Source organism: Octodon degus, unplaced genomic scaffold (genome assembly GCF_000260255.1).
Source record: "Octodon degus isolate 3935 unplaced genomic scaffold, OctDeg1.0 scaffold00194, whole genome shotgun sequence".
Lineage (NCBI taxonomy): Eukaryota > Metazoa > Chordata > Mammalia > Rodentia > Octodontidae > Octodon > Octodon degus.
Window position 1 is genome coordinate 4,237,552 of NW_004524770.1, and position 17,959 is coordinate 4,255,510.

General features: G+C 53.2%; 1 protein-coding gene across 1 annotated transcript in view; it reads right to left on the reverse strand.

Annotated features, from left to right (window-relative positions):
• The window catches only part of Phactr3 (phosphatase and actin regulator 3), a 205,782-nt gene extending 192,086 nt beyond the window's left edge, over positions 1 to 13,696 (reverse strand). The window contains exon 1 of the mRNA XM_004644177.2: positions 13,143 to 13,696. Within this exon, the coding sequence (XP_004644234.1) occupies positions 13,143 to 13,260 (118 nt within the window). The 5' untranslated portion in view covers positions 13,261 to 13,696. The remainder of the gene's footprint in view (positions 1 to 13,142) is intronic.
• Between the last annotated feature and the right edge of the window lie 4,263 nt (positions 13,697 to 17,959).

The window sequence follows — 17,959 nt, forward strand, 5'->3', positions numbered from 1 at the left end:
TGTGTGCTGCCTCTGGAAATTTCATGGACCTGGCACCTCCTCACTTCACCCAGGGCAAGGACTTGTGATCCTGGCGTCTTGCAGAGCCAGAAGGCTAGCACGATGCAAGAAAAGGACTGTGAGGTGCCCAAAGGCACAGACGCCAACTGAAGGCACCCAGTGGCCAACTCTGGGGGACGTCGTGCGATAAAACAATGACAGCAAAGGACTGGAACCTGGGATGAAGCAAGCACGTGGGAGTCTCTACATAAGTAGTGGAATAAATAAATAGGCGCGAGGGGAAGGTTTTCCTTGCGGTGCAATTCCAGATGTAGAGGTAGGGCAGAAACAGACACCCAGCCTTCCACCCCCCGCAACAGGTGTTGCAGGAAAGAATCTCGAGTGCGTGAGGAGGTGCGGGTGAGAGCCGGCGTGTGCTCTGTCTCAGCTCACCATGAAACACGGTGAGTCACAAGAGGACCACTGTCAGCCTCACAGCAGAGGCCCCTCACCAAGCAGGCCACATCCACGTCCCCAGGAATGAGAGCACCACGAGCCTGTGACATAGCGCATGGAGCACCCTGATCTTCTCGGGATTCCTGCCCTAAATGCCAAGCTGATCCCGTCGAAGGCAAAATCAGATCCCTGCCCTTAGGAGCAGCCTACAAACCCCCAGGAAGTGCTCTTCAGGGGTACAAGCCCATGAAAGATGGAGACTGAGGATACGGGCCATACAGGCTTCTGGACTGATTCTAGGTCCGGAAAGGACCGCACACTGCTATGAAATAGGTAGGGCCTTGCTCAGTTTCCTGGCAGAAGCTCCTAAATTCTTGGAATCGCTGGTGATGCTTCTCTTGGGTGCTAATGAGCTGCCTGCCTGAGAGCTGGCAACCCCAAGGCAATTTGACAAAGGGGCTGTCACTGGAAGCCCCAGAGCTGGAGAAGAGGAGGGGAGGGACAGGCCAAAGGGCAAGCGGATCCCAGCCCCAGCTGGCCAGGTGCAACCAGGCACAGCTGTGTGACGAGGCCTGCATCCCAGAGGAGCCAGCTAGGGGCTTCTGAGGTAGTGTACTCAAAGGGTTCCCCAGAGTGGTGCACCCCTCCCATACCTCTTCCCGGGCTTCTTTTCATCTGGGTCCATGACATTAACCTCTGTGATAAACCAGTCACCATCATTGCCAGTCCTAGGAGCCAATCTAGCAAGGTAAAAAAAAAAAAAAAAAAAAAAAAAAAATACAAAGGGAAGGCTATGGGTATCCTGATTTAGAGTGGGTGGTCGGTTGGAGGCACAGGTGAGAGATCCGGGGCCTGAGAGTCATATCTGAAGTAGGGGATGGGGCAGGGTTGGGGCTTGAGCCCCCAGTCTGTGGAATCTGATACTACCTGCAGGTAATTGGGTTCAGAACCAAACAGAACTGGAGGACTCTGCCTGGTGTCCCCTGTAGAGCTGGCTGGGCAGGCAGAACTGTACACACCAGGGTCAGAAGTGTGCTCCCGGAGCGTGCCCACCCCTGTGCCGGCCTACAGAGCAGCCCAGTGGACGGTGCATCTGGCTGAGGGTTCCGCCATGCAAGCTCACAGCCATCCACAGATGATCACTCCACGGGGATGGAGCGGTCTGTCTGCCTCTACCTCCTCCCCATGTCCAGCAGCATGCCTGGCGCTGCGTGTGCAGGTTGATGGGGGGGGTCCAATGTTTAGGGGCCTGCATGGAACCCTCACCCATCCTTCATCAGCCTCTTCCTATCCAGGCTCTGGACTGTGGAAGAAGCTACTGGACTGCCCTTCACCTAGCACAGCACCCAGGAGGTCACCACCGCAAAATGCTAACCAAGCCCTTGGGTGCTAAAAGCATCCACATCCATGTCGTCCTGCAAAGGGCTCACCAGGCCCGATATGGCCATCAGCTAAACCCCGTTACCAGAAAAATAAGCACAAAGAAAAAGAAGAGACAAATGATTGGAACCCAAACCCTCCTACAGGAAAACAGCTGCACTATGCTAATATCCTCCTGGAATAAACTGTGAGTGGTTAATTTTTAAAAACCACACAGAGGCTGGTGATTAACAAATTTGGGCTTCATTTTAACGGTGCACATTAGCGCTAAGTTGTGCGGCGAGCCACTGCCCTTCTGTCTGCTGGTTGGGTCCAGGAATTTCCAACAGGCTGACACCATTTAACCTGACATCGTGAGTGGTTTTTGTTTTTGTTTTTGTTTTTCTCATTTGGCATTTTCTTTTCTCCCTCAATTCTACTTTTTCTACTGTGCAGCCAGGAAAAGGTGACAGCAAGAACTACTGGATCTCGGTGCCTCAACTCCAGACCCATCACGGTCCACGCAGCAGCAGCTGCGAGCAACATCCAGCCCCAGAGCTGAGGACAGAGGTGGGAACAACACCCATCCTTATAGAGGAAGGAGCAAATGTGTTCCCTCGAAAGTGAGAAAGAGCTGGAAAGATATTAGCGCAAAACAAGCACATTAAACCATCAACACTGTTTGGAATAATGAACCTAAGAAAAAGACAAGTCGCCAGGGGGAACAAATGGAGCCGGCCTCCGCACCGGGGCCCAGCGGCCTGCCCAAGCGAACGGAAGCAGGAGGCAAGGCTCTTGGTCAGCTTCTTGTCGAAAGCTCACCCTCCCATGCCATAAATTATAAATTCTCCTAATATCTTATATTTCATATTGCAGTGGAGGAATCCACTCACAAAGATTATGGGGAAAGAAAGAAGCCCCTCAAGGGCCGGAAGCCCAGTTAGCCCAGCGGTCCCTCTTCGGCTCCTTCCGGGCCCAGAGCCCACCCCTGGGAGGAGCCTCGTGGAAGGCTCAGCGGGTCCAAGCCCTGAGCACTGCTGGGCTCCGCCTCCTCCCCGCCTTTGACCTTGGTTCTGTTGCGCAAGGACACGTTCTGGCTCCCTCAGCCCCACTGCCCCTCTGGGCAAATAAAGTGCCTTAAGAGAGGGACCGAGGCACGCCCTGGCGATCCTGGGGACCCACTCCCAAGCCTAAGGCAAGTCTTCCTCCCCAGGACCAGGGGTCTTCAGGCCAGGAGGAAACCTGCTCAGCATCCCAAGGCCCTGCCAGAGCACCCAGCCGTCCTCCACCGAGATACACACACGTAGAACCTCCTCCATCTTTCTCTGCAAGTGTCTCTAGGAGACAGAAGTGGACCAATGCTCACACATGGCGGCCGAGATCTTGCTGGGCTCCAGGCACCATGGTGAACACTCATCCAGTCATCATAACCGCCCCTCGAGGCTGGCACCATATAAATAACCCCAAAGTCACACAGAGAATGTGGTAGTTTGGCAGGTGAACCCAGGCTCCGCTCCTCAAGATGAGGTATGCTGGCCTCCTACGTCCAAGTCCCCCCGTATTACAGGTGGCAGAAGATTCTGTGATGAACCTGACTCCAGGAGCCCACGGGAGGAATCAGCCCAGCTGGTGTGTGACGGCACCAGACGCCACCCTTCCTGTGTTTCCTGTGACTTTGCCTCCTGCACCAATTGGGCCCAGTGTATTGCCCCTCTGTTTAAAGTACAGCCTGCCACATGCCAACTCCCAAAATATCTGTGGAAGTGAAGGTGTCCACCTAGACCTCAAAGGCCCCCATTGCAGCATGACGGACAGATGTGGGCTGAACTGCAGGCACAGGAACAGTGAGGACATGAGGAAGGCCCACTGGCCGAGCCCAGCCTGGACCTCCTGCCTGCCAGCTCCCAACACCGTAGGCCATGAGGGAACAGGGCGCATCTGTAGGAGCCTGTGGCACTCACCTGAGAACAAAACAGACACAAACCAAAGGGGCAAATGGGAGGGCATAGGCACATCCAGTAAGCCCCCGACATGATCGCGTTCCATTCTGGGAGAATTGTTCCCAGGCTGGATTCGTTCATAAGGTGACAAAGTGAATCTTATGCAGTACACCTGTGAAAGACGGCACCTGGAACCTCTGTCAGTCAGGAATGTATTTTATGGTTTATGTGTCCTGTCATTTTGCCTGTCCAAGCCCAGCCAGATGGGAGTCCCTGGGCCCCACACCAACTCCCTGCACACAGCAGTGGCCCGTGTATCTCTCATCTGGGAGAAGCCATAATGGAAGGGCCACCACAGGGCTAAGGTGACAGCTGGCCACCGCCGATCCCTCTCTCACACAAACCCAGACTATCTCTGTGGTTTTGGGGATGACTGTGTCTTCCAAGAGTTACTTTCATTCTCTCTTCCCACGTTTCAATTATTTTTACCACCACTTTAATATTTTTAGACCCATCTCCTTTGTCCATGTACATAAGCTGGATTTTAAAACTAGCCAGTTGTCCCTAAGAACCCACAGGGACATGATCCCCGGACCCCATTTGGATACCAGAACCCACAAATGCTCCCACCAGCACTTGCACAGAACCTATGCAGCCTTCTAATTTCTTTAAATCACCTCTAGCTGACTTATGATAGCTACTACAAAGGAAGCGCTACGGTAACAGCTGCTATAGTGCACTGTGTAGGGAATGGGGCACATAGGTGCTTTTCTCATATTTTGACCCAGGGCTACACAGATCTGTGAATGCAGAGCCAACTATGTACGGCCCCTCTCTACAGAGAACATTCATCCTGGGTCACACAGAGAGGACAATTAAGGCAGCAGGGGGCAGAGCCCAGGAGAGCAGAGGCGGAGGCAGCCTTGAGCTGGCATCTCAGGGGCTTTGAACAGACCTGGTGGTCAGCAACCATTGGCCTCGTGTAACCCTCCCAACACGCTCATCCCAGAATTAGTGTTGCCTGGGATAATGTTCCCTCCACAGGGAAGCAGAAGGAGAATTTCTGGCACCTCTTCCCCATTCTATTTAAATGCCCAGAACTAGAGATAACAACAAGGCAATTCTGTCTGCAGATAGAAATAAATTTTCAAGAAATAAGGGAACCAAGACTAACAGTCACATGTAGTTCATTAGTGAGAACATTGAGATGGTTACTTTTTAAAAGTCTTGCATTTAAAACAACCACAGAACGACACACAGCAAATGCATTTGTCAGTCACACAGGCCTCAGGTCCTGGCAGGGTCACCTCAGAATCGCCAACCGGTCGGAGCTAAAGTCTACTGACGTTGAGCCCGGTAGGTAAGGAGCAGCGCCAGGCCGCACATCCAAATGACTCACTGGAACAAACGGGAACACGAGCCCCGGCCCGTTAAAGCTGAGACCTTCAGCAGCTCTGCAGGATGCGGACTCTCTGCCATCGCTCTGATGGTTCTCAATGAATAAGTCTTTTCCTGGTGGCCATTCGAGTTAAATGGACTGGGAAATGGAGTGCTTGCACGCTTCCGTGTGTGTTTATATGACCCCAGATTTGGATCCACCCAGCAGAGTCCGGCAGCTAGGAAGGAGGACTGAACAGGCATCTAAGGACAGGGGCCTTTCAGGTAAGATGCAGGACAAGGCAGGAAGGCTGGGGGCGTAGGCTCGCCCGGACTCAGACTCTTCAAGCCATTTCGCTCTATACTCTCATGCCTGGCTTGCAGGAGGGCTTGCAGGAGGGGACACCTTCTGAGAAACCTGAAAGGCGATTTCCTCATCCTGCAAGCCTCACACAGCGTGCCAACAGAAGCTGAGTGTCGCTGGGCAACGCAGTCCTCTGGCCCCGCCATCACATATGAGGTCTGTTGTCACTGGAAGTCCTTGTGCAGGGCATGACTACAGCTGTGACCATGGGCAGGTCACTGAGGAGCATCGTGAGAGAGAAGAGTGGCTTCAGCCTTCCCCTGGCTATGGGCCTCTCCTGGAGGATTCCTTGTGGTCATGTGCTGCCTTTTATTTTTAAGTTGACATGAAAAAGACTACAGTCGGCCACCCCATAGCCAGCCTCACATTCCCTTCACTGACCCAGATCACCATTGATGGGTGGATGGAAAGGCACAGGAATGGCAGGGAGGGAGGGAGGGAGGGAGGGATAGACAAACAGTCAGAGACAGAGAGAGAAGACAGAGACAGGGACAGACAGGGAGTTTGCATACCCTCGAGTATATCAGACCACTGAAAGCTGCTATTACTAAACTTGAGAAGCGGAATCTTCTCCATGTTCAGGAGCAGTTACCAGGGCTCTCTTCCCTGACTGTTTTGTCTCTAGGTGCCAGAGTCTTGCGTTCAGGGGAGTCCGAAGCTGCCCGGCTGCACAGACGCTGTTGCCACGGGGTGTTGAGCCAGAGTGGCTCAGCTCTGTTTTAAAAGTTGTATTCAAAATCCAGCTTTTTATGGGAGATGTGAGTTTTAAGCATTGGCAAATTTATCAGCTAGAGGCTGCTTTGACTTTGTGTAGTAGAAAACCCACATGATGCTGGCTGACACGAGATGGAGGATTTTCTTCCTGAAAAGTGCACAGGGCGGGAGGCTTTGTGGACCTATGGCAGGCGTGCCGCAGCAGGCTGTTTGTTACCACTGAAAGGCCTAAAAGGTTCTCCATTGCTGACTAGGTGGATAGCGCTCCATTCCGGGCCCAGCACATCTGCACATGCTCCTGTGGCCCTGAGTACCAAGACACCGTCCATGTGCAGCTCCCAAGGTGCCTTCCCCAGAGAGTCACAACACACATGCAGAGAAGACAAGCTCATCAAAGCAGAACAACCTACAACACCACCTCCTGATCCCCCTATAAGACAAGCAAGGTACTCTCTCTTAATTGTGAGGGCAGAGGGAAAGAGCAGGACAAAGGGAGATAGGGAAGGCCCAGCCAGGCACTGGGAGGCAGCACTGGTGAGAGGGAGGGCAGGATGGCCCCAGTACAGGGGCAGAAGGGCAGTGAGTGGCTGAGGCTGCAGGAGCCAATTGTCCCTACAGCAGGTGGCCCTTTCTAGCTGGTAGACCAGGTGTGAAAAGAACCCAGTTCTTCTGTCTTTCTCACTACTACTGGCTAAGATGGGTCACATGTCCAGGGTTGTGCCAGACATTAAGAAGGATGGTCCCCAGAGGCAGGCTAAACCTGCACAGACCCACCAACTCTCCACTATACTCACCACTAACTTGGCCCATGTCCTCCCCAGACCTATTAGTGAAAGAAGAAGTTATCTCAAGGGGCTTAGAGAATGTGTGAGGAGCTACCTGCCCCCGAATAGCTACGTCTCAGATCCGCTCATTGCTATAGATAACAGCTGTTGTCTTCATTTACTTTAGACTTAAGGATAATAACTATCAGTCTCTTTCATTGTAATGGAAATTCGAGCTCGGAGGGGTCAAGCGAGTTGTCCAAGCTCACAGTGTATCTGGCTCCAGGCAAAGAATTTCTGGGTATTTTGTTCTGTTGGCCAATGGGACCCAACTGACAAGGGCCAGGCTCATTGTATTTCAAACACTCTGGAAAAATTGACCTAGTTGAAATCAATTAGTCTTGTGTGTGTAAGACTGTCTCTCTGCTTAGGGACTGTCCCTCCAGAGGATGAGATGACCAAACTGATGGAAGCCAAGTGTCCCCTCCAGTTGAAGGGTTTCAAGCAGTCACCTGAAGCCCTAGTGATGTAGCCAAGAGGAAAACAGACAGGTGCTGCCCTAGGGGAGCTTCCAGGCTGAGAACTTCCGCCCAACAACACTTCATGCAAGGGTGGAATGTTCTAGATCGGCACTATCCGATATGACAGCTGCAGCCACCTAGACTACAAGCACTTGGAATGTGGCTAGTGGCTAAACATGGAACTGGAATCCTAATGGTAACCGTTCGCATTTAGATTTAAGTCACCACACGTCATGAGTGGCTACTATGTGGGACAGACCTTGGCCGAGTCTGTCAAAGAATCCATGGGCTCGAAGGCAACAGGTGGGGAAGGTGAAGACCCGGGCTGTGTGGTGGAAAGCAGCTGGGTGGTCTGGGCAAGCCGTGGGCTCTGCCTCTGTGGTACCTGGTGGGCCAAAGCCAAGCAGCTGCATCTGTTGCCTAGAGAGGTGTCCCTCGGCACTGACTTCTGAGTCCCGTGGGCTGAGACGGAGACAGCAAAATCTCAGGACATCCAGCCCTTCTCTATAATGAGCACGCAGTGCTTTCATGATCAGGAAAAACTCTGAGTTTTTTTTAAGCTCCATTTTTAAAGCATCCAGTTTTTATTTTTAATAACCCTAAAGAAGCTGACAAGGTAATTACTGCGTAGTTCTGGGGCTAATTAAGCTGTGGTGATACTCGACAAGGGGCCAGAGGGAGGTGCCCAGATCTCCGAACTCCAGAAGAAGCACGCACTCTAAGAATGCACCTAGGAAGAGCCACAGGCAGACAAAGCTGGCTGTGCCTCCCCTCAGCACGCGGCCACCCCCATGCAGGGGACCCCCGTTAAGACGTTGGAGAATCAGGAGAGACGAGCCCAGATGTGCTTGCTGGAAAACTTCCTGTTCCTGTTCTGCTTGGCAGGAGAAATGAGTAAGAGGAAGTGAAGACCTGAGGCTCAGCACAGAGGCTGCTCAGCAGGGGGAGGCCGGAGGCTCAGCTCCTAGGAGACAGGAAGTAGGGCTGCTGGGAGGGAGGAAGGCACGGAGGAGGAGCTCTCGGGATGCAGGTGAGCTGGTGAGAGGGAAGCACGCCCAGCGGGACCACTGCCCATCTGCAGGAAGAGTGACAGGGAGGGGACAGGGAGGGGCCTCTGCATCCAGCCCCAGCTCTGGAGGGGACAGAAAGTTCTCCAGACTCCCTGGGCTACAGGACAGAAGCAATGGGACATGGAGCAAGCCATGTGGGCTGCAGGCTCCGTGCTTGCCTTCCCCACAGCGAGTGTCAGTCGCCAGGCCAGTACATCCCCAGGTCGGTTTAGCTGATGGGACCAGCGCTTGCACCCTGATTCTACAAAGGCTTGAGCATAGCCTCCTCACGCAGAGAGCTGCTCTGAGCTCAGGGCTGTGCTGTACGTGACAGTCAAGTTCCCTGTCCTGGGGGCTCCTGGCCTAGAGGAACAGGTCAGTAGAGGATAAAACTCAAGGATCTCAGAGGATAAGGGGTGCCAGGAGCAAATCAAAGAGCAAGGGTGGGATTAGGGCTGACAGAGGAAGGGTACAGCAGCCCTAGAGCAGGGAAGCTAACCCAAGGGACTTACATGTCACATATAGAAGTCGTCAGCAAAGAGAACCGAGACCATGGCCAAAGTCCAGACTCTGTTTGTCCAGGGCTGCTCAGCTGTCCAGCAGCAGCATTCTGGGGAACCTTCTAGAAATGCAGCTCTGAAACTATTACAGCTCTGCTGAGTCCAGAAGCTCTGGGATGGGGCCTGCTGTGTGTGCATGTCTCTGTGTGCATGTCTGTGTGTGTGTGTGTGTGCGCGCGCGCGCGCGCATGCGCACGCATGTGAAACCTTCCAAGGATTCTGGGGCACACTCATGTTTCCCAGTGGATGCCCTGCCTCAGGGTTCCAGGGGGCTGTGCCCTAAAGACGCCTGGTCATGTGTAAAGATACTTCCAGCTGTCCCAGGGAGCGAGTAGGTGCTACTGTCCTCTGGTGAGTCCAGGCTGGGGTGCTGCCCACCATTCTAAGGCACACCTGGCAGCCCAGGACAAAGTATGGCCCAGCCACACGTGGCAATGGTACCGAGGCTGAGAAGCCTGAATGGGATGTTAGGTTTCCAAGCAGCATCGGGACTGAAGTCCAGACCAGGCCCCCTGCAAAGATGGCGAACGTTGTCTCAAGTGACTCCCAAGACAGACTATGGTCCTATCATCTGGGAACCAAGGAGATAGATGCACAGGAGGAAGCTCAGGGTGCAGGAAGACAGTAAAGATGGGCACTGTGTTTCTGACTGGGAGATAGGAGGTCTGGAGACCCAGGAGCCAGGAGCCAGCAGTGTGGGCTGGAAGGGCAGGAAGGCCCAGCGGTGACCTGGGGCCTGACAGTCGCCATGGCTTTCCCAGGCTAGGGCTGACGCCAGGGCGGGCCAGCCCTGTGCAGGGAGGGGACAGAGCCCCATTTCCCTGCCGGACGGCTCAGGTGCATACGGCAGGATTAGGAACACCTAGAAGGAACACTCGTGGGAACTTCCCTGACCTGCTCTATCTTCAGGAAAGCAACCTGAAGACAGAGAGGGATCTACCAAGAGGTGCAGCTGCAGACAGGACACTGCTGGAGGAGCGACAGCGGAGGGGCAGCCCTCAGGGCAGCGTTACAGTTCCGTCACACGGTCCTCAGCCCGGACGTGGCCACCAACACCTCCAATGCACGACAGAGGCACAAAGTGATGCTAAAGAGTTACCAAGGAGCCACAGCCTAACACTAGGTACCAAGGGTCTGTCACAGATCCGGGAGGAAATGTGACCCTGCATTTTCGAGGACGGCGCAATAGCATGAAGATGCCAACATGAGTCCCTTGTGGCCCAGACCTCCCACACGCTGGCACACACCTGCAGGAAAGCACGGGTAAGCACAAGGCCACCGCTGCGGGAAAGCCATGTGTCGTTGCCAATAATGGTTATGAGCCGGCCGCCACAAATACCTAATGGCTAACCTGGGAAAAGCAGACACCTTAGAATGCTGTGACCACTCAAGAAAGAGAAGGAGAGAGATGGGACAGCGCAGTGTGGCAAGCTGCTCAGGGCAGGTGCCCAGCAGAGCCGGCCTCACTTTGAGGGACTTCGCACACCACACCTTTCCGTTTGCCACCTTCCCTGTACTTGCACAAACACAGAGCAAGCGGGAGGTTCACCATGAGTGTAACCACGAAGCAGGAGAGAAAGAGGGGCCATGACATAGTTTACCTTTCAAGCGTGCTTTGAGTTTGGACAAAGAGAATACTGATGGATACTCTAAAAAAAGCCTTGAGCAGGAGGGTGAGTGAATCTTTCTGCTGCTTCATAAAAACAGAAGCCAGCGGAGAATGGTGGTACATGCCTGAAATGCCAGCACCACGGGAGGCCAAGGCAAGAGTATCACAAATCCAAGCCCAGGCTTGGCAACTCAGTGACTTAACCCTGTCTCAAAACATAAAAAAAATACAAAGGGCAGGAGTATAGCCCAGCACCAAGGACCTGGGTTCAGTCCCTCGTACCCAAAACACAAAAACAGAAACCAGATGAAGGCGTGAGTCTCCGGCATACCTTCCATCGGGTTACTGTGCGGCTGAGCACTAGATTCAGCATGCAGGAGTCTTGAATTAGCTCAACAGGTAAGCAGATGGTGGTGGCCCTAAAGGGAGGGCCAGGCCAAGGGCCAAGACCTTCAGGTCGGTGAGCAGAGGAGGGGGTCCTGGGGTAGCCCACCAGGATGTCCATCTGTTTAAAGCTCTAGGTCCCACAGAGCGAGAGACAGCTGAGCGGCACTGACAGGCAGCAGAGCTGCGCAGGATGAACATGGGTCCCTACGCCACCCTTCCTATTCCAAGCTCCCAGATCTCTTCCAACTTCAAGATGCTGGGTTCTTCCACCACAGAGGAACTCCTCTGCTGAGTCCAGCCTTCCGTCAGTACCTCACTGCCTGGTGGCTGTTATTAAGGTTCTGCCACTCAGATCCAAACCTCACAGACTCTTCGACTGTGACATCTGTGCGCAGGTCCTTTTTTTTTTTTTTTTTTGCCATTCAAACCAGAGAAGAGCCGCAGGTAGCCCCTCCCCTGGTATAACTTAATTACCAGCGACCAAGAACCTCCTCCTCTCTCTCAGGGGCTGGCAGCAGCCACCTGCCAACACCCTTGCTCCCACCCACGGAGGCACGGAGGCACAGACAGCCAAAAAGCTAAGCCCTCCATAATTTCCGTTTCAAGTTCGCTTCCTTTTACTGCCAGGGAGACAAAGGAGAAGGGAAGGATTCTCTCAGGAGGAGCCATTCAACTCCCATAATTGCAACAATCATGGACTTGCAGCTCCAGCACAGGGAAAACCAATCCATCACAGAATGCTGAAGGCCTAATCTCTGATTACTAATAAAAGGATTAATTAAAGCCTTAAGGGTCTGCTCATGGCAGCCTCTCTTGGAAACTCCGAGGAAACTAACGTGCCCTCCCACGTATAGAAAAGCCAGGGATTTCCTTGGCCGGCACCTCAGCGTGACCTAATGACATAGTGTCAATACTCCTCACAAAGAAATCTCACAATACTTGCATAGGTTTATTGTTTAACATTTCAAATAAGGCTCCGGCGCCCACAAGGCCACCGCGAATGGGTCTTGCTGGCACTTCCCGGCTCGGATGTGTGCCAGGGAACTGATGGAATCCCCCCCCAGGAGCCGGCCACCCGCAGCCAGGTGAATTACTTTTCCCTTCGGGCCCATCATTTAACAACATCAGGACATCAAGTCCCATTTGGGGTGGCTACAAAGACAAAGAACGGCCTTCAAAGGAAGGTAAAAGGCAAGTTGTTACCCAACAGGATCTATTAAAGGTCTGTGCTTGGCTAAGACATAAAATTGAGGCCCGCGTGGCTTGACATCAAACCACCAGCTTTGATTTTTTTTTTTTTTTTAAGGATACATTTCAGAAGCCCAGACTTCTCCCTGAGAAGTGAAAATTGCCTTCTGCCCGAGAAAGGTTTTAATGATCACTTTGCTTCCTGTGTCTCCATGGTGACCGGGAGCACACAGCCCACCCCTCCCGCCTCATTAGGCCTTTCTTCCTCCCAGGAAAGTAATCAATCAAGCCCCATAGACGCCTTTGTGACCGGTTTATCACCTACACAATCGCCGGCCCCCTGGGAGGGGAGGAGTGGGCAAGTCCTTAGAGTTAGGGATTGGGCTCCGTCCAGAGCACCCTGGGCTCCGGGTGGCAGCGCTGCCTGGCACACCTGTCGGGAGGCAGAGGACGCGCCCAGGTGTGCCTACCCCGCCAGAGTCAGATGCCCAACCAGGAAGCCCGTGCAGAGGCCTGGGGAGCGCGGCGCTGCCTGGCGGGGAGGGAGGCAGAGTCCCGGCCGGCCTCGGGCGGGGGCGCTGGGCTCTGCCTTTCCTCCCCAGCGGTCAGCACCTAGGGGAGCCCCTTGGAGAACACAGCCCAGCCCAAAGGCCGGCGGCAGGGCGCACAGCAGCGCACCGGGTCCACCCGCAGAACCCGCTGGGCTCCGGACAAAGGGCCAACAGCGTCTGTCCCTGCGCCCCGGCATGGAGCCACGGTCGAGGAGCCCCGGGTCCACCGCACTGCCCAATGCGGCAGGGCGCCTAGCCGCGCGGTCCCCAGGGCAGCGCCTCCTGCCTCGGCCTCCCCACCCGGCCTTCCCGTCCCGCTGTTACCTGGGTTCTCCCCGGCGTCCGCGGAGGAGGCGGCCGAGGTCTCCGTGAGGACGCTGGGGTCACTCTGCGAGCGGCCCCGCGACACGAGGCAGCCGCTGCCGTCCTCCGACGCGGCCATGGGCCCGGCGCGGGCGGGCGGAGGGGGCCAAGATCAGCGCATCCGCGGCGGCCAAGGTCACGGCGAGGGGCTGGAGGGTGGGGGGATCTTTTTTAAAAATGGGGAAGAAAAAGGGGACGCGGAAGGGAAGGAGCCGAGGAGGAAGCCGGGGACAGCTTCAGGGCGGGCAGACAATAGCCTTGCTGGCTGCAGCCAGGCGCATCACAGCGCGCGGCCTCGCTTTGTTATTTATTCGTGTTTTTTCCTATTCCTCAGTCTATATTCCAGGAAAAAAAAAAAGTTGAACCAGGAAATAAAAACTTTCTTGTCAGTGTTTATTGCATGCTTGGGGTAAGGGGTGATGTCTAGGCATGTCTGGGGGTGCTCCCTCCCCCCACCCCACCCCCCACCCCCCCGCAAAAAGGGAAAAAGGAGAATCTTTGCTCGTGCAATTGCTTTAATCTGAAAGCTGTGCTTGGAGCATCTGTTGGAAAACATTAGGATTCTCCCATCATGCCCCGCGAGGAGCATGACGTCACGGAGACGGGAGCAAGAGGCGCGGAGGTGGGGAGGGGTCTCGGATACCTGGACTGCACGCCGCGCGTTGGGAGGTGGGGGTTGGGTTCTGGGTTCTGAGCCCTCTCGCCCCTATCTAGCCTGCTCAGGACACCAGAAAGCATGCGGACCCATCCCTTCTCCTCCCCCGCCCACGGGAGGGGTGGAGACCCTGAGGGCGGCGCCTCCTGGCTGGCAGGCAACCTCCCCAGCTGCTGGGCAGCTTGGCTCTCCTCTCTCAGGATGCGGAGCCCAGCTCTTTTCTGCTCCTCCAGGATGGGAAGCAAGCAATCGGGGTTCTACACCCCACTCCGCATAGGCCCCTCCCCACCACTCGTCCTGGGGCCTCAGCCTAGCTGGGAGGGGCAAGAAGGGCAAAGGTGCCTTTCAGATGGCTTCCCAAGACCTCTGAGGAGCTGAGGAGTCCACAAGGAAGGTGACGTAGAAAACTTCGGTTCCAGGGACAGGACCAGTGGTAGTAATAAGGAAACAGAAAGCCCGGGAGGGTGCAGGCAGGCGCTGTGTCCCACAGACTGGCTCAGGAGGCATCTGCACGCATCAGACTCTGGGGAGGCACTGACAGCCCCAGGGGCAGGTGACAGGACGGGCTCTGTGCAGGCACCGCACCGAAGAGCAGGTTTCGGGTCTTCCCTGAGGCTGCTCCTATTGGGGGCTTCATGGGCACAAAGTGAGTATGCTGGCACATGGGGTGACACCCCAACCGAGTGCTGTCGGGAGAGGAATGCAGAGATGGGAAAATGAGGACTGCTCCCTCCCCCTCGGGCTTTGGGCACCTAGCAACGGTCCTGGAGCAGCATCAGTCACCTGCAGACCAAAGATTTTCAATTGCTCATTCATTCACTCACTCATTTACACTCATTCAAAATAGCACAATGAGAGACACTCATGAAAGAGGACTTCCAGAACTGCTTCAGTAAGTGGCAAGAATGATGGGACAAGGGAATTCAAACCTGGGGGCTTCATGGCCATGTGTCGCTTACCATGTTTGTACTCAAGCGTCCACTGTATTGTTTGACCACATCGCATACAATGCAGAGCCCTTTGGACCTTTTACTCCACAGAGCCCCTCACCCACTGGATCACCCCGTGGATGTCAGTGCTGAAAAGAATACGACTTGCTTTTTGGGAGGCTGAGGCAGGAGGGTCACAAGTTTGAACCTAGCCTAGGCGGCACAGTCATTTAGTTAGACCCTGTCTCTAAATAAAAATTTTGGAAAGGCTTGAGATCAATCTCCAGTACCACCCGATGGACACACACGCACACACACATACGCAGAGACAGACAGACAGAGACAAAGAATGGGAGAGAGAGAGAGAGAGAGACAGACAGACAGACAGACAGACAGACAGACAGACAGAGAGCGCTTAGGAGCCCATGCAGTGCGGTAGGCAGAAAAGAAGAGGTACGATCATTTGTTATTGTTTGAGGTGTATCTTAGCTGTGGGCACCTGGAACAGAACACAAAGCAGTACACCCATGTATGTGACACCATTTGTTTTTGCTTTGCTTTCTTTGGTTTTGTTTTACTTTTTGCCAACAGGTCCAGAGAAAGACAGCCTGCATATCAAATAGTGCTGAGAAAACTGGATATTCACGTGAAAGAGACTAAAAGCTAAATCTTTACTTTTCACCTCGTACTAAAATAAAAAATGGATCAAAGATCTAGCTATAAAACCAGAAACAGTAAAACTGCTGGAAAACAACATGAGGCAACAGTTGAAGACATGAACACAGGCAAATGCTTCAGAACTAAAGTCCAATAGCACAGGAAATAACAGTATCAAAATAACAAGTGGGGCTACTCCAAATGTAAAAACTTCTCTCCATGAAAAAATATTAATAACAGTGGAGAGACAATGCCCTGACTGGAGGAGGATCTTGGCTAGCTACACTTCTGATAGAGAATTATTACCTGGGATATATAAAGAACTTAAAAAACATCAGTCCCCCAAACAAAGAACCCAATAAAAAAGTGGGCTAATGAACTGAACAAACATTTCTCAAAAGAAGAAATATAAGTGGCCAAAGAGGACATGGAAAGGAGTCCAACATCTCTAGCCATCCATCAGAGAAATCAGAGTAAACGTGTGTGGGGCCCAACCTCAGCCCAGGCAGAATGGAGATCACGTGGAATACGAAACACAGTAGCTGCTGGGGGGCAGGCGCCGGAGCAAACCCTGCGCCCCTGCCAGGGACGTCAACTAGCACAACCTCTGTGCAAGTCACACGGAAAGTCCTCAAGACACAAAACACACGAATGTCATTTGGTCCAGCTACGCTGACCCTGGGCACATTCCCGAAAGAATTAGGAACTGCCTGCTCTGCGATACCCGTGTAGCCGTGTTCACAGTGGGGTGACTCTCGGCAGCAAAGCTGGGGAGACGGCGTGGGTCTCTGGCAACAGATGCGTGGGTGAAGAAGATGTGCCTTACGCGTATACCGGAGTATTACTCAGACATGAAGAAGGACAAAAGCATGGCACTTGAGGGAGATGGAGGGGCCCAGAGCCACTGTGTAAAGTGAAGTTAGCCAGCCCAGAAGGTCGGTTAGCTCATGGCCTCTCATAGTTGAGAAACGTAAAAACTATGTGATCAATAAATGAATTGCTTAATAAAGGAGAAGCAACAGAAAACGAGAAGGCAGATGTTTGGAGATGGAGATGAGGATCATTGAGAAAGGAAAGAAAGGCAGAGGGGGCAGGGAAAAGCCATCGCACGAGTGAAGCGCAGGCGGCAAGGACCCAAAGAAGCCCCTCATTCTGGAATGCAGCCTCCACTAAGAACTGCACATACGGGATGCCTATGTACTAGGAGTTACATTTTATGATAGACTTAATAATATATAATTGCAACTGCATAAATGCACATGCAAAATAGTTAGCTATGTATGTATTATAGATTACATGATAATGCAGGTAGTAATATGTGTAGAATTTAACATGGATAATGTTTTATATGCAAAATATATAATATTTTCTTTGCAATATAATACAGAGGCAAAGTGTTATTTGTGAGAGCTGGGTAGGGAGGGAAATCTTCATTATTTTGTTTTTTGGTTTGAGATGGTCCATAACAAAAGTTTAATAATTTTGAAAGCTTTAGTGGGCTAGAGAGATAGCTCAGCGGCATATGTGCCTGCCTGGTGAGCACAAGGTCCTTGGTACCAAAACAAGTCTTTAGCAAACCCACCCCTGTTGATCAACAGAAAATAATGGAAAGCAAAGGGCCTTCAGGTAAACTGCCCACAGGAGCAGCTCTGGCCTTCAAAGGGGTCATCTTCCCTGGACAGGCCATTGCCTGGGAGGACAGCTGTGTGGAAAACACCTGACAAGGAACTTCCAGCCCGAGGCACCCCTGGGGATTTGTGAAGATCCTCTCTCTGTCCCCTCCACAAGCCCCCTGGTGAGGCCTGGAAGGATGAGAAGGCCTGGGGAGACGGCTCATTAGAATAAGTACATAAGGGCCTGGCAAGCACAAGGGCCTGAGTTCAGTCCCTGGTACCACAAAAAAAAAAAAAAAAAAAAAAAAAAAAAAAAAAAAAAAGCCTGCTCTGGAACCCTACAGAATGAACCCCAGTGAGGCTGTGTGGTGACCTCCAAGTGACGGCTCCAAGCACCCGGATGTGCATGGGCAGATGTGTGGATAAGTAGCACACGGCCCAGCCACACCACGGAACAGCACTCAGCCTTGCAAGGAAGGCAGCCGTGCCCCTGGCCACAGCACAAGGTCCTTGAAGAGCACACTGGGGAGGGAAGCCAGTTGCAAAAGCCACTGGTTCCAGGATCCCGCTGCTGTGAAGCCCTGCAGAGGCACAAGGCGCTTGCGTGGACCTCCACAGATCTGGGAACAGGAGGGCTAAAGGGCTTGCCTGCTAATGGATTCAAGGTTTCTTTTGGGGAAGTGCAAGAAATGGTTGAAAAATTCTAAACACGGGATCATTTCCAAATCTTTTGTAAAGACAACCACTGATCTTTATACTTTACATGGGTGGTAAGCTTTATGATATGCAAATTACTTCAATACATCTACCCACCGGCATCAGCGAGGCTCTGAATGTCAGGGGAGCAGGTCGGAGTCGGGCCAGCCCCGAGGCACCCACGCCATGGCCTGCTGGACAGCGCTGGCCCATCTTTCAAGAAATGTG